Source organism: Nymphalis io, chromosome Z (genome assembly GCF_905147045.1).
Source record: "Nymphalis io chromosome Z, ilAglIoxx1.1, whole genome shotgun sequence".
NCBI classification, from domain to species: domain Eukaryota; kingdom Metazoa; phylum Arthropoda; class Insecta; order Lepidoptera; family Nymphalidae; genus Nymphalis; species Nymphalis io.
In genome coordinates this window covers 16,706,087-16,722,157 of record NC_065918.1, presented here as the reverse complement: position 1 = coordinate 16,722,157, position 16,071 = coordinate 16,706,087, and the positions used below count along the sequence as shown (strand labels likewise).

The 16,071-nt window shown below is 31.3% G+C and overlaps 2 protein-coding genes across 5 annotated transcripts in view; one reads left to right on the top strand and one right to left on the bottom strand.

Annotated features, from left to right (window-relative positions):
• The window catches only part of LOC126780473 (discoidin domain-containing receptor 2-like), a 68,010-nt gene extending 60,757 nt beyond the window's left edge, over nt 1–7,253 (bottom strand). For 2 of the 3 annotated variants that reach the window (XM_050504984.1, XM_050504987.1), the window contains exon 1: nt 6,985–7,253. The gene's annotated coding sequence lies outside the window, so the exon portion shown is untranslated. Of the gene's footprint in view, nt 1–6,973 lie in introns of all 3 variants that reach the window. The other variant, XM_050504986.1, reaches the window with a different exon arrangement.
• Nucleotides 7,254–7,777: 524 nt separating this feature from the next.
• Nucleotides 7,778–14,431, top strand: LOC126780531 (ubiquitin-conjugating enzyme E2-22 kDa). 2 transcript variants are annotated; one of them, XM_050505104.1, is made up of 4 exons: nt 7,778–7,943; nt 9,695–9,847; nt 11,260–11,638; nt 14,097–14,431. In XM_050505104.1, coding segments are annotated over exons 1-4 (597 nt in total). In that variant the 5' UTR covers nt 7,778–7,880; the 3' UTR covers nt 14,099–14,431. The 2 variants fall into 2 exon arrangements, with proteins under 2 accessions (XP_050361061.1, XP_050361060.1); XM_050505103.1 differs by lacking the exon at nt 14,097–14,431 and having other exon boundaries at nt 11,260–12,196.
• Nucleotides 14,432–16,071: the final 1,640 nt, after the last annotated feature.

Sequence of the window (16,071 nt, the reverse complement as noted above, 5' to 3'; positions counted from 1 at the left end):
AGTTGCTAAGAATATTCGGTGAGTGTTCTGTATTCAGCGTATTCGATCGTTCGGTAACTTTGGATATTCGGCCGAATATTCAAAAATAGAAAACAAAATAATATAAACACAGGAAATAAATCATTTAGCTTTTATTAATACTGAACAAAAATTTCTAGTTCGAGAAAAGTTGCGAGTTCGAGCGCAATTATTCTTTTTATTTTTCGTATCTATGGAATTAGAATAAAGTAACAAACATAGATATATTTTCTATGAGATTAAAATCAGGTAGCTAATCAAATCAAAACCTACTACCTACTCTACGTATTATGACTAAATAAATTACCAATTACTTACAAATAATGTAAGCAAAAAAAAAAATATAGTTTGGAGATATCTTGAGTTTAATTATTGATTTGAAAATTAAACTAATCTCGTTTTATTAGAAATCATAACAAAAGTTAATGAGTGGTAGTTATGGTGCAGAAAAATCCACATTACCGCATATTTACGGGTTTGCATTTTCAATCATTTTACAACGTCACCTAACATAACGTTATTCGGCCAAGCAACAAACCGAATATTCGTTATTCGGTGTGAGACCGGATGTACTGTTCGATGCACTAATGAAAACTGTTTTCAGGGGACAAACAAAAGACATCCCTTATTTCTAAACATCAATTTTTATAATGGTGTAAATTCTGAACCTTGTTAATGATGTTACATGATTAACGTTACAGAATGTTAACTAATTAATCGTTCGCTATTATTTGGGATGCGACAACAAAACCAACGAAAAGACCGAAGTCTTTTATGATTAGGATATCTCGACTGTGCGCTTGTTTGTTTGTTTGAATTATGGTTTTTTTGTTATAGTTATCATATTTAATTTACTCATTTTTTCCGTATCCGTATTCCACTAAGTTTAATTTCAAGACAGACGTGTACTATGTTTTTATGAAAGAAAGCATGGGATGTGATTCGATGTTTTATATTAATCAAGCAGATCGATTGGATATATTTTAAATATATATATATATATATATATATATATATATATTGGTTATATTTAATTATTTAAAATAATGACAGGGATACGAGGTTTCTTCATATATTTATTATTAGCGGATCGCCCGCGGCTTCGCCCGCGTTATAATTCAACATCCAGTTAAACGGGATAAAAACATGGTAATCATATTTTATCTGTGATAAAGCGTGAGGAAGCAAAACATATTCACAAAACACACAACTGTTCGTTTTAGTGCGATTATTATTCTAGTAATAAATAAATATGAATGGATATAAATAAAAATGGTTACATACTTAATTATTGTAGTGCCATTTGCTAGGACAACTATATCTTAGTATTTGACATCCTTCTAACCTATTTAAATTATAAATAAAATTCAAACTAAATAATTGAATGCAAACGTTAATAAAATCTATAATTTTTGCAAGCTAATTATTAGTGAAAAGCCAAAACCTAAAAGATATGTTATTCATGACAAAAACAAAAGATGTACTTAAAAGTTATACACAAATAATTACCGCCTCCTTCTAATCTAATTAAACTACAAATAAGGATAAAACTAAACAATTTCAAGCAAAATATATTAAACCCTACAAGTAAGGAATAGGTAAAAAAGAAAAAAGTAATTATCCATAAAATTTAAAACAAAAATAATAACTTAAGAAGTTAATAAGATAGAACAAAATTACAAACTAGTTAATAATTGCAACTTGAAGCCAGAAAGTATTCAATATTTCACTGGTGGTAGGGCTTTGTGCAAGCTCGTCTGGGTAGGTACCACCCACTCATCAGATATTCTACCGCAAAACAGCAGTACTTGGTATTGTTGTGTTCCGGTTTGAAGGGTGAGTGAGCCAGTGTAATTACAGGCACAAGGTACATAAAATCTTAGTTCCCAAGGTTGGTGGCGCATTGGATATGTAAGCGATGGTTGACATTTCTTACAATGCCAATGTCTAAGGGCGTTGGTGACCACTTACCATCAGGTGGTCCTTATGCTCGTCCGCCTTCCTATTCTATAAAAAAAAATATTATCAATGAAATAATGAAATTAATGTAAGTCTTAAAAACAATCAAAAGAAACGTGAAAATTTGTGATTTTTATCCGTTTCAAAGATTAGCCTGGACAAACAGTCAGACGACCAGACAAAAATTAAAAAAAAAATTGTTATGTTTTTGGTAACTCGGAAGAAGCCATATTAAGTTTAAAAGAGGCAGTTATTTTGAAATCACAGAGACACTTCAATTTATTATTATTTTTTATTATTTATTTGTATTGATTTACGTATTAACCCTAAAATTAATATAACCCTTCTATTTACGCCATGCATCAGTGATTGTATCACCAAACTCTATATGAGTAAAAAATGTTGACAGTTTTGAATAAAAATATCGGCTTTGACAGAAATACAGAAAGACGCGAAGGCGATCGTATGAGGTTTTTCCATAAAAAGTACAAAAAGAGAAAAAATATCAACAAGTGCTTATTGTGTGTGCGAATAAACGACGCCAACTTCAAGTAAAGAAAATAAGATTATACAATTTAATTACCAACCACTATAAGCACCAAGCTAATTTCTCACTTGACCGTACATTAAGCAGGCAGTTCAGCGAGCATAGTAACCCAGCATTTAATAAATCTGTGACCTAAATGTTGAAATGTTGAATTTTGCTCAGAAACTTACCCCTAACTCTTGGTGCAAGTAGTTTTGAGATCACGGAAGGACTGGGCTGGATCTCATTTTTAATGATACAATTTTTAAGGTTTGTTGCATTCAGTAGATCAGTTTAGTTGGATATATATAAATACATATATGCAAAGTCTTGCATATATCTTTTTATATATATCTGAACTTGCATATCATCTTTTTAAAATTTAAATTCATCAAACTTTTGTTTGAGGTTTTATTTTATTAAATATGTAGGCAGAAATGAGCCATCTGATGGTAAGTGGTCACCACTGCACCTAGACATCAGTGTGAGTTTTTGGCGATAGAATACTTGATATGTGGGTACCAACCCAGACGGTCTTGCACAAATCAAACTGAGTAAAATCAAAGTCTAAATCTACATTAAATATATAAAAATTAAACTTGCTTTTTTATTGTAAAAAAAAATCTACTATAGAGCTCAGAAAGAAATAAGTCAGACCTCAGAACGACGAAAGTAACTTAGCGTGATTATTGTTTTAACATATATTACTGTTAACATGTTATATAAAATGATCATATTGTTGTTTATTGTAATGTTTGGGGGCGATCGTTTTATTCTAAGGTGTGTTATTTTTGACATTCAAACGTTCCTTAACATTGTTTTTATTGAATCACAAAAATGTTATAAATTGTAGAAGCGTTTCTCAATGCTTTCTGGGATCCAGTTGTAGAACCGTATACTACATATTATCTCAGAAAATAATTAATATTTTTTTCGTATATATACATAACCTTACGGAATATATATCGAGAAGCAACAGCTTTATTTATTTAATGATTCTGTGGCCTGTAGACTGCACGAACGACATTTGTCAGAGGCTACCTCTTCTGCAGCACAAATGTCGTATGGATAGCGGCCGCTCTACTTCAAAGCGTAATGCCGTATACCGCTATACTGTGAAAGTAACTGAAATAAACAAAGCGAGCCGACATCGGTAAATAGACTTTTTTTTTTACTGCATATGCCGCAGAGCTTAGATTCGCCAATCCGTTTATATGGGGGCATTGTAATTTGGCAACAACAGTAAGGCCTAGAAATTCAGTATCAAAAGGAAGATCTATCGACTCTTTCATATTTATCAGGCTTGGTGTGTTAAATTTTTCAAATTTTGTATTTTTTATTATTATTAAATCTAAATTCAGTGGTTCTTGACTGGATTCTAAGAATCAAGTTTTCTATCTAGTTCTTCATCTTGGATTTCGTAAGACAATATATTAAAGCAGTAGTATTACATTTTATCATTTACACACAACTGATACATTAATCTTTGGTTCATTCGCATCACTTATTTTTAATCGATGGTTGATCCTCCCGGTGGGTACACCCAAAGGGGACATGGCATTATAAGTACCGTGGTTGGCAGTGTATTGACGGTATAAGGAATGATTTATTTTCTTGGTGCCAGTGTCTGGGCGACAACTTACCATCAAGTAGCCCTTTTTTTGTAAAATAAGTAAGCAGATTTGCAAAATGGGCTATCTGATGGTAAGTAGTCACCACTTTTCAGTTATTCTTATGATTCAGTTAGTTTTTATGATTGTTCTGCGAATGGAATGTGTCGATAACATTTAGGCGTTTTGTAGTTCTTTTTTTTTTAAATATAAGTAAAAGGTAGGCAGACGTGCAAATGTGGCAACAAGTAAGTGAACACCAGTGCCCTAAGAAATATTAAATGTTCTGTTGTTGTTATTATGCTTGTAGTTATAATTGCTATAAAATAAATATAAAATAAACGCACCCTTAAAAACGGAACGCAACAATACTAAGTATTGCTGTTCGGCGGTAGAAGAAATAAAGAGTGGGTAATACCTCTCCAGATAGAATTGCAAGGCCTCGCTATAAAACCATTTGGTCGTGTGTCTTAAATAAATAAATAAAGTAAAAAACTATCAAATTTGAGTTAGTAAGTGTAACTATTTACCTTAGCTATTATAAGTAATGTGATAAAATTTGGTTGAAACCATAAGATCAATTGCTTTGACCTATTATATTTCAATAACTGATAATAATTGACTTAATAAATGAGTCGCATTTAGCAGACGTAGAAGAACTGTTCCCATTCTGTACATTAAATTAAATTGATGATAAGGAATCATGAATTTAATGTATCCAATTGAAGCATTGCATCAGCGTCACCCAATAAATTACATATGATATCTGCATCTATTAAGTTTATGACATATCTTAGTTTTGCAAATGCCGACAATTGTTTGACATACCACATATTCTTTGCTGTTAATGTTTTTAGCTATTTATTTTTGAGAATATTATGTGTTGTCTCCAAATAAGCATTTTTATTTTTCCAATTGCGTGTTGCAGAGTATCACATTCAGTAAATTGGTACTATGGACTACTATTATAGAATGTTATCAGCACTTATGTAGATACAAATATAACATAACCTGTCAATAATATATAAACTATGAAACACTATCATACTATTTATAATTGTTCTTACACCTAAGTTAGTTTTACCTCTATTTTTAAGTTAAGTAACATATTTGCATTATCCAGGATTTGCTAATTTTATTAATGGCCAGACCTTCGGTTGGTCAAGTTACTTTTGGCTTTTTTTCCAACTATGCAAATCTGAAAGCTAAGTTAAAAAGTATGTCAAGTTGAAATCTTTATTCAGCATAGATGCATAACATTTAATCATTATACTTAAAAACTACCTTTTGTTGAATGAAATTAAGAATAAAAGATAGAAGCAAAGAATCATATTATCAAATTGTCAACCTGTGCTAATTTATGGATTAAAAACTGTATGAAATTTGTTAATAATATCTACCGAAAATCTAATTTTCTCTGTTTGTCAATCTCGTCTGGGTAGGTACCACCCACTCATCAGATATTTTACCGCAAAACAGCCATACTTGGTATTGTTGTGTTCCGTTTTAAAGGGTGAGTAAGCAAGTGTGATTACAGACACAAGGGACATAACATCTTAGTTCCCAAGGTTTGTGGTGCATTGGCGATGTAAGCTATGGTTATCATTTCTTACGATGTCATTGTCTATGGGCGTTGGTGACCACTTACCATCAGGTGGCCCATATGTTGTCCGCCTTCCTATTTTATATGAAAAAGATAGCAGTTTTGGACCTGATATTTGTGAATACTTACTTCATTTTAAATATGCAAAATTTGATAGTTTGTGAGAAAGTTACAGTTTTCTAATATGTAATTTATGAAGAGAAAAGGTTAAATGGTCCATCTAAAAGTGCGATGAAACATTTTTTTTTATTATTTCACTCTGTAAGTAATCCAACCAATGATGAAAAACAAGACCTTATGTCTTTTGTGACAGGGACAAAGGAGTTTGTCTCTTTAATCCTACAAACCAAAATTCAACAGTCTACAGGAGATGAACTAATGAATTTGTAAAACCTATCTTTACAAGCTTACACAAAAACCCTACTAATCTTACTTGCTTACAAAAAACCTCACATCAAATTTACAATAAAGGGTATGTGAATAAAAATTACTAACTATTACTATTTTATTGTTGCAGTATAATGTGCTCTTAAAGGTGAATACAGGAAAGTCTAAAGGAGATACTATAAATAAATTTTATAGTATCTAAAATTAAATTATCAATGGGAAAATATGAAAAGAGTAATTGAAAGGTATGAATTTTTACTACTTAAAACAATAGTCAGTTATTTGATACTTTTAAATAACTTATATATACATATTTTATCTTATTTTTTAATTTTATCTCATAAGACTCTAATCAAATTATTTTGAATATTTATTTACATTAAAATATTTGAAAAGGGGTTGCACAAAGACAGCTTATTAATTTAAACTTTAAAGGTTTGTCTTTCCTTATTATTATGTTATTATATAAATAATTTCTTAAAGTATATTAAATCATTTCTTTTCAGTTATTTTTTTTAATCATTTAATTTACCTTTTAAAGTATTTTCTGATGTTATTAAACACAGTTAAGCAAGACTTCTTTTCACGAAAGTGTAAAATGATAAAGTGACAACTATCAAACAATTGTAAACACAAAAAAAAGTAATACTGAGTTCGATGAAGAAAACGGGAATGTAAATAAACGCAATATATCTGTCAGCAAATGAAGCAGGCATACGAAACAAGAGGGGCCGTTGATACCCTTAGCGTAATTTATTTATGTTTGACTAAGTATTAGATGAAACAAAGAAAACAACTATATAACCAAATGTTTGAAGCAGTTACTATTGCTATAAAATAGAAAAATAATTAAAAATAATAAAATCTCACGTTTAACGCACCTTCCAACACCAGGTACATAGGTGAAACCCGGTAACATGGGAAGTAAATTAGCATAACGATGTCCTCACACTTCTGAAATCACCAGCCATAACTCTACTATATGAACACTCAATGGTCGAACTTAATTACTACCGTCAAAATATCACCATTTTATATGAATGTTTAGTTATGATTATATTAAAAAATGTATGCACTCTATGTAATAAAATATGTTATAACACCTCAATTTAATCGACCATAGCACAAAGCTTGAAAGCTCCTGCACGTAGTAAAGTTCGGTCTGAAGTAGGCAAATAGTAGCGAATGTACATTTGAATGAAAATACAGATTGTCTATACCAAGGAACGAATGTATCAAATTCCTACACTAAACAACCAGTTATCATAGATAAAGATAATTAATAAAAATTACAGATTATACTTACTAACCATTGACATATTTTAACCAAAACGGGAAATAACTTTAATAGCTTAAAATATTAAGCAAACTATGTGCAATATTATGCTTCACGAATATTATAATTCGAGTTTTTTTTTAGTAGTCATGTCTAAGAAAAAAAAAACAAGAGTTAAGAAAAATAATAATTAAAACAAGCCTTTTTATTAATTAAATCTTATTATCTAATCTCATAAATTACACCACTATTCAAAAATATCAAAAAACTGTTTTTAAACGAAAATAACAGATAAAAACAACAATACTGTCAATTTTCTATCTTACATTCATTCATCACTAACTCATTCAAATATGTTCGCCATTCAAACCAGTCATTTAGGTGTCAAACATATTCGCTTTCCAGTATTACTAAGCAGTCTGTGGTACATGCCAAACATAAAATCCGCACTCTCTCACTGTTTGTCTTTCAAGTAACATCGCTCAGTTATAAATTATCAGAATGGCAAATATAGCTGCGAAACGTATAAAAAGGGAATTCAAAGAAGTCATGAAAAGTGAGGAGGTGAGATCGTAGTTTTACGTAAATTATAATATCCCCGTAACTTCTTGGCTGTTACTTGCACATTTGTGTATCAATGTCATACTTCTTAACTGGCATGGTTAAGTTTGCAGATAAATATTGCGAAGTTACTTTTATAATTATGTTGTTTAATCATAAATTAATTTAAAACTGCTTTATTCAAGTGCATGAATCAGCAATTACAATATTTTTCGTTTTTCAACTTATATTCTTGACTTTCGAAACTACAAAAACAAATCGAAAGTTATATTTTATTGGCGGGTATTTTATAAAGTTTAATTTCTTGTGTCATGTAGCGCATTAAATGTTTGTAAATTATTTAATACGTAATTTAATTTCGTTTACACTGGTTTAAACGCAAGTGAATTCTTTAACTTTAATTTGTTAACTTTGTTGAAGTGTACTTTGTAAATTCAATGTTAATATTACATTTATACAAAATTGCTATTATATTTTTAAAACCGTTTGTTTGTTCTTAGGTAATCATAAATAGTCTCTGTTTTGAAATATACATTTTAAAATTGTGCAAAATATAACCTATATTAGAAGTTATGTATATCTAATGCCTGTAGAATGTATATCTAAGAAGGCATTCATGTGTTGTTTTAAAAATAATTTGAAATATTTTATTAGCATCATTGCTTTGTAAGATAGTTAGAGGCAATGAAAAAAAGTTTTTTATAAAAATTATATTATATTAGTATATGCATAAACATACACACATTTTTATATGCATATGATAAAATTAAAACTATTTCACATTTGTAATTCAATGAATTTATAAAATGTGCTGAATTTATTAATACATTTGATTGTATGTATACTTTTTAAGCACATGTCTTTGTCCTTAGCTATTTTGATCTCTGTTGCATTTAAAAATCCAAGTCATTATCTTATACAGTAAAACAAATTGAAGTTGATTGGCTACATGCCAGTATAAAGTTGACGGAACAAAGATTTGAGAAAAATCTAATTTCTTTACAAAAGTATAAATGAAATTATAAAGAACTCTAAATTCTATAGTTCAGTACTTGTTTTTTATTGTATTGCCAGGGATTTTTTATTTTATCTAAAACCTTGTTTAATGAGTGCTATAAAGCTTAGACTTAAAACTCTAAAATAGCATTTGATTTCTCTATTTGTGTTTTACTTGTTTCCGTTCTCTTTATATAAAATTAATAATAAATAATAATATCCTGGGACATTATTCATACACGGCCGTCTGATCCCAAACTAAGCAGAGCTCGTACTTTGGAAACCAGACAACTGATATACTACATATACTACTTTTCCTTTGTAAATACATACTTATATAGATAATTACACCCAGACTCACGACAAACATACATGTTCATGCACACAAATGTCTGTCCTGGGTGGGAATCGAACCCACAACCTTCGGTGTGAAAGGCAAGTATCTACCAACCATGCCAACTGGCCCGTCAAAATGTAAATTAAAAATTACAAGAAATATGTCTTTTTTGCATAAAATAGATAAATGTGAATATGCTTGTGAATGTTTTTTTTTTATACTATAACACCTTGCGAATTTGCTTGCCGATTGTTTCTTTCTTGCCTTGCCTAGCCTAATTCCTTAAAATTAACCATGTAAAACAGGTTGGTGGTTTGAAGGTTATTCATACCTCAGTAAAATACTAATTAAAAAAAATTATAAGTATTCAAAATATGAGCCGTGAAGAAACATGCTTTCATTATTTATTTTGGTCTAACAGGTCGCAGGAGGTGATATTAAACTGGAACTTGTCAACGACTGTTGGACGGAACTACAAGGCGAAATATCCGGACCGCCGGACACGCCGTACGAGGGTGGGACTTTTGTACTCGAGATTAAGGTTCCAGAGACCTATCCTTTTAATCCTCCAAAGGTAATTATCCTTAATTTATTTTACGATGATATAGGTCGATAAATGCAGCGGATCTGTTCTAAGCGATACGAGAGTCCATCACTAAATTGGAGAACAACAATTTTGCTTCTAGGTTTGAAATAACGCCTAATCGTTACCTACGAATAGGAATTATAGAAATATAAAAAATAAAATATAAAATTGTGTACTAAAAGCTTGTCAAATTATTAAATAAAGCTTGCAAAGCCGTCGGCCGATATGATACGGTGCGAATGAGGAGCGTGCAGTGCATCTGCATTTTTGCACACATCCGCACTTGTAGAATATAATATTTTGGGCACAGTTGGCTAGTCAGTCGTGAATGAACATGGTTGGAATCGATCAGGACATCATTATCAAATATATTTTTTTGCATAATACATTCCTGGGGCATTGCTTTAGTTAAGACGCTGACAACAGCCCAATAGGAAGCCTATTAACTCAAAATATATTGTTACTTAATCTTCTAAATCAATAGAAGAAAAATAAAAGATTTTCATCGTATTCCCTAAATTACTGTTGTGCTGGAAAATCATTTCCAAATAATTATCTCTTAAACAAAAAATAAAAAACCCTTATAAATACATTATATGATTTTGTATTTTTCAACATTTAGAAGTCTAAGTAACAGTCATTTGTGATAAAAGAATATTGTTTTTAGTCTTTAGTCAGTTTAATTGCTCAACTTATTTTCAAGTTATTAATTGTTTTATAATTTAGTAACTAAGTGAAAAGCAGCGTCAAATAAAACACATGCACTAGCGCTTTGATCACATATTGTGATCAAGATACGCCGTTATCTGGATGTATGTCGGTTTGTTCCGTAATGCTGCATATAAATACGCAAATTGGCTAACTTAAGTGTCTTAACACTTAAGAGGTAACTTCGGAGAAAATAATAATTGTAATAGTCGGGCGTGGCTTCAATATCAGATCGTTGAAAGTCATGTTGTTTCTGTCAGCGTCTTAAGTATTTTTTCTCCAGATCAGTATAACAATAATTATTGTTGACTTATAAAATAATAAAATCGATTTTTAAGATTACTTAGAACCGCCTTTAGCTTAGACGATTTTAATCGATCAACTGCTAAATCGATTGCGATTAAAAGTTTTAATCAAATTGGAGTTAGAAAAATTTATTCAAAAATTGTTTACATCCTTTCGAATTGAGTGAATTCAATATTATTTATTTATTATTTTTTCGTTTTAAAATTTTATTAAGTTATGAATGTTGATCAGACTCGTGATTATCCTGCTTTTGGTATAGAATAGACTTTACTTTTTTTTAAATCATATTTCTGAATTATTATATTGGGCTTACGAATCAGTTTTTTCGTATAAGAATACACTTTAATTTTAGGCATGTTAGTTATATTTCGTTATTTTCCGCTCAGATCCGGTTTATGACGAAGATTTGGCATCCTAACGTATCGTCAGCCACTGGAGCCATTTGCTTGGACATCCTTAAAGACCAGTGGGCGGCTGCACTTACATTGCGAACAGTCCTTTTATCGATACAGGCATTGCTGTCGGCCGCAGAGCCTAATGATCCACAAGATGCGGTGGTCGCGAAGCAGTACAAAGAAAATCATGATTTATTTGAGATGACCGCAAAGCACTGGACAAACATATACGCCGGTGGACCTATATGCATCAGTGAGTTCAACCAGAAAGTGCAGCGCATCCAAGATATGGGAATAGATGAGCACGCAGCTAGGGTTGCGCTCTCCACCTACGACTGGGAACTGGAACGAGCTACAGAACAGCTATTCTGTTAGTCACCCAAGGGTCTAGTTGTATTATTTTAAACTCCCCTCTCCTTAGATATCTCGTGATGTAGTATCCTGGGCCCAATGCCCCTTGATGTATCTGTTGATTAATTTTTATTTTTTTCTGTGATCTAATTGCTTGACGCCGTATATGACGTCCTGCTAACGTCGATACGATTCTGTCATGCAAAGGAACAATTCCATAGTCAAGTATAGGATAAGTATTTTATCCAGCTGGTTTAACTGTCTCAATATTCGTCCGTATTATGTGTTTAAATAATAAAAAAAAAATCATCACACAATTTCAAGTTTTTAATAGGAGAGGTTTCTATCCGGCAAGAGAGGAGTCATTATAAAATAAAGAACGAACCTTCAATCTGGAAATGTTGTAACACCCTTTCTGTTCCTGTTACATAAGTATACTGTTAATTAGTACATATTGGAGATCGGTATTGATGCATGGAAACCCAAACTAGATTATTCATTTGTTTATTTGAATTAATTATCTGAAATATGTCATCGTTTCTTATGTTGATAATAAATATATTTTTTTAATTCCCTTGGTGGCCCCTGTGACATTCTCATATTCATCTCGTATAAATTCACGAAAACCTAACCAGCTTTGATGTTTCCATCATAAAGTCACCGAACTAAAATCAGATGATACTGATTTTAGTTCAAACGCTAAAAAAACTACAATCCAATCTGAGTATCGGAATATCGAAATCTTTCGTAACATCTGACACAAAAGTATATTAATAATTATTCTTTTAATGGAATCCCTTATCAGTTGACATTTGAAAGTGATCACAATGAAAATAAAATCAAATATTAATCTTAATAATAAATTTAAATATATAGTCCAATAATCAATTGATCGTATTGTTCTTTCGATAAAAATACAATTTCTCTACAAATTAGTTCAAAATTATCTGTCATCCATTTTTTTTTTTCGATACTAATGTTACTTCAGTAAAAAATAATATTATATAGCCTACGTGTTGATGATTTTCCAATTAGTATTGACGAACAATATCTATGATATAAGATAGTCCGAAAAATATGTGGAATGTACCTTTTTTAAGTCTTGACATGACGCACAGCTCTTCTCAAAGATTTGATCTGAATATTGAAACCTCATTGGTCGCCTGCGTCTTCAGCCTTGCGTCATCGGCTACTGTCGACCAATGACCTTTCAGAAAAAATAGTTAATCGGACTTTGATCAGCGTTTTAGAGAATCGAGCTAGAGTAATTATCCTTTTAACCCCCATGTATGTATAAGATATGGCAATATAATTAGTCCTATCAAAGTAGTTAAGTATATAGGACAGTTTCGATATAATATTTTCAACTTTTATATATATATATATATTCAAATATAGATGACGCAATGACCAATCATTCCTAACAATGGTATCACAATAACTGTACTGTATAATGTAATTTCTCCGAAGAAAATTTTTGATTTGCTTTAATTATTTTTGTAATAAATAATATTCATTGTGGCGATAGAAGTGACACTGCATTACACCATTTGCCAAGAAACATTAATAGCGTCATTAGAAATATATTACATGAATTATAATTTGAAATTTTCGGCAAATCATTAAAATTCTAAATAGGGTTGTCAGCGTATTTACTTAAAATAAAGGCTCATATCTAATGAACACAAACGCAGTATTCGAATTATTTACGGGTGTTTCGATGTAATTAAATATCGTTGATGCAAAAACAACTACAGAAATAATCCTTTAAAAAGTTACCTTAAGTGTAATTATTAGTTTAATATTAAAATATATGCAATCGTAGACAACCCTATCATAGGAGATTTTATCGATTTTTTACTGGAATAATCTGTCCTTTCATCCTGGATCCATTATTCAAGTAAAAAATAAATGTACTTACATGCTAAATAATATAATATCAAGTAGTTCACTTATGTTATGGTCGAACTAATATAGTTTTTTTTTATTATGATACATAAATATATATTTTGCTAGCACAGAATAAAAACAATAATAATTAGTAATTAATACGTTCGGACATTGTTATTTATAAAATATTTTTGTATAAAACAAATAAAATCTGAGTGGTTCTTTGAATTGCTAAAAGTGAAAAATACATTTTTTTATAATTGTACAAAATGTCACAAGTCAAATATTGTAATAATTAGATGTTTTAAAATTCAAATTATCTATTGTCTGCTTCTAGAAATCTATGAACCATGTACTTATTCCAAATTTATATAAATTATTTTTATTGTCACTTCTCAATTTGTAAATGTATTGGTGTTACTTACGTATATTTATATTGTATATACGAGTCGTGTCATATATGCATAAATAAAACCAAGTTTAGGATTTTCGGCATTGCTTATATTACCTTAAAACGAATATATATGTAAATAAACTTAAATTTTTTGACTAAAGACATTTCTCATTAATTTTTTCATAAATTTCAGGACATGAAACAGCAAACGTCTACCTGCCTGATCCGCTGATTATTGCATTGGTAGTACTCGCAACATTGATAGAAACGGTTGTATATAAATTGTTCACGTAATTCAAAAAGTTTTGTGGTAGGTGTCATGAATATATAAACAATACTTGCATTGCTTAAAAAAAATGATAATTAGAAATGCACTCGTGTTGAAACACCCAATAAATAAATATAGCTATAGTTACATCTGACATAATTCTTTCGAAGGATATCGCAGTTTAAAATGCAATATGGTATACATTAATTCTTAAATTATGTGCTTATTTTGTGTTCATAAATAAAGTAATAAAGCTCTTGTATGTGTTTTTTTATTTAAGCGCCTGAGTAGCTCTGAAGACAATACGTAGGTACGTCGTTGCGTATAGCAATTTATACGTTAGCGCCTGCGACGTTAGCGATGTGTTTTGTGCGTAATGGCCACGTATAGTGACAATGCTAGACACAAATAAGTTTTTATATCTGAAATTAAAAATAGCACATAATTAGATTTAGTATATCTAGTCATATTAAAAAAATTTAAAACATACGTACTTATACAGTCATACTTTCTTAAAAAGGTTTTATTCATTTTAGTTTTGATAGATATTTCAGCACTAGCCGTAGTAACAGAAATTGCTACAAACAATTCATGTCGATACCTTCCCAATTCTTCCAGACAAATTTTCGAATGTTTTAAGACATCAAAGGTCGGGTGCTTTAGAGGCTGCATCGTTATTTTGTAGAATTTTGCAATGGAAAAGCACTACCGCGATAAAAAAATTGATTGGCATTCTTTTATGAATGCGTTGAAATCTTAATAATTTATTTGAATTTATTAAATTAATACAAGTAAAAAAAAAGATTTTGATCGTATTCCCTAAATTACTGTTGTGCTGGAAAATCATTTCCAAATAATTTTATCTTTAACAAAAAATAAAAAACCCTTATAAATACATTATATGGCGTATTTTTCGACATTTAGAAGTCTAAGTAATTTTGCAATGGAAAAGCATCACTACCGCGATAAAAAATTGATTGACATCCTTTTCTTATGAATGCGTTGAAATCTTAATAATTTATTTGAATTTGTAGATCTTTTAGTGTACGCTACTCACATCTGGGGCGAAGCCATGGATAAGGACGGTGAAGCGTTAGCCGTTTCACTTGACGTGTCCAACGCTGTCGACCGGGTCTGGCATGAGGGCCTTCTGAGCAAGCTTCCTAGCGACGGGATACCTGTTGGCCTTTGCAACTGAATATCAGATTTCCTGAGTGGACGATCATTTCGAGTTGTCCCAGATGGCTTCTCGTCTGACCTAATGGCGATTAATGCCGGTGTTCCTCAGGGATCAATTCTCTCCGCTACGCTCTTCCTGCTGCATATAAACGAACTGCTGAAACCCGGTATCTTTGGGTACGCTGATGACATCACTGTAACGGAGAGATACATATTTGGTCCCCGAGCTAGTGCAACAGAAACTCTTGAGCACAGGGAGGCCTTGGTAGAACGCATCAATTTGACATTGGAAGAGGTATCGGATTGGGGCGATGATAACCGATTCAAATTTAATCCTACCAAGACTCAAGCGTGTTTGTTCACTGCCAAGAGGAGTCCATTCTCTCTGACTCCGACTGTCTGAAATTTATCTGTTCCCATCATCGACAGTATTGAGCTTGTAGGAGTTACTTAAACACCCAAACTCAACTTTGGACAATGCATCAAAACCAAAACTAAAACTGCTGGCAAAAAACTCGGCATCCACAATAAAGCCCAAGTCAGATCGTGCATGGAGTACTGCAGCTATTTATGGGACGGCTCTGCTAAGCACCAGCTTGATGCTTTCGATTCAGTGGATGGTCGTGCTAAAAGGCTCATTGGTGACCAGACACTGGTCACAAAACTCCAGACCTTAGAAGACCGTCATAAGGTTGTCTGTCTGTCGGTATTCTACAGGATA

Bases quoted from the DNA above. Each gene is read 5' to 3' on its own strand.
- LOC126780531 (XM_050505103.1), top strand. From the start codon at position 7,881: ATGGCAAATATAGCTGCGAAACGTATAAAAAGGGAATTCAAAGAAGTC. The intron at 7,944-9,694 runs GTGAGATCGTAG...TTGGTCTAACAG, and splicing joins AAGTCATGAAAAGTGAGGAG to GTCGCAGGAGGTGATATTAA. The intron at 9,848-11,259 runs GTAATTATCCTT...TTTTCCGCTCAG, and splicing joins ATCCTTTTAATCCTCCAAAG to ATCCGGTTTATGACGAAGAT.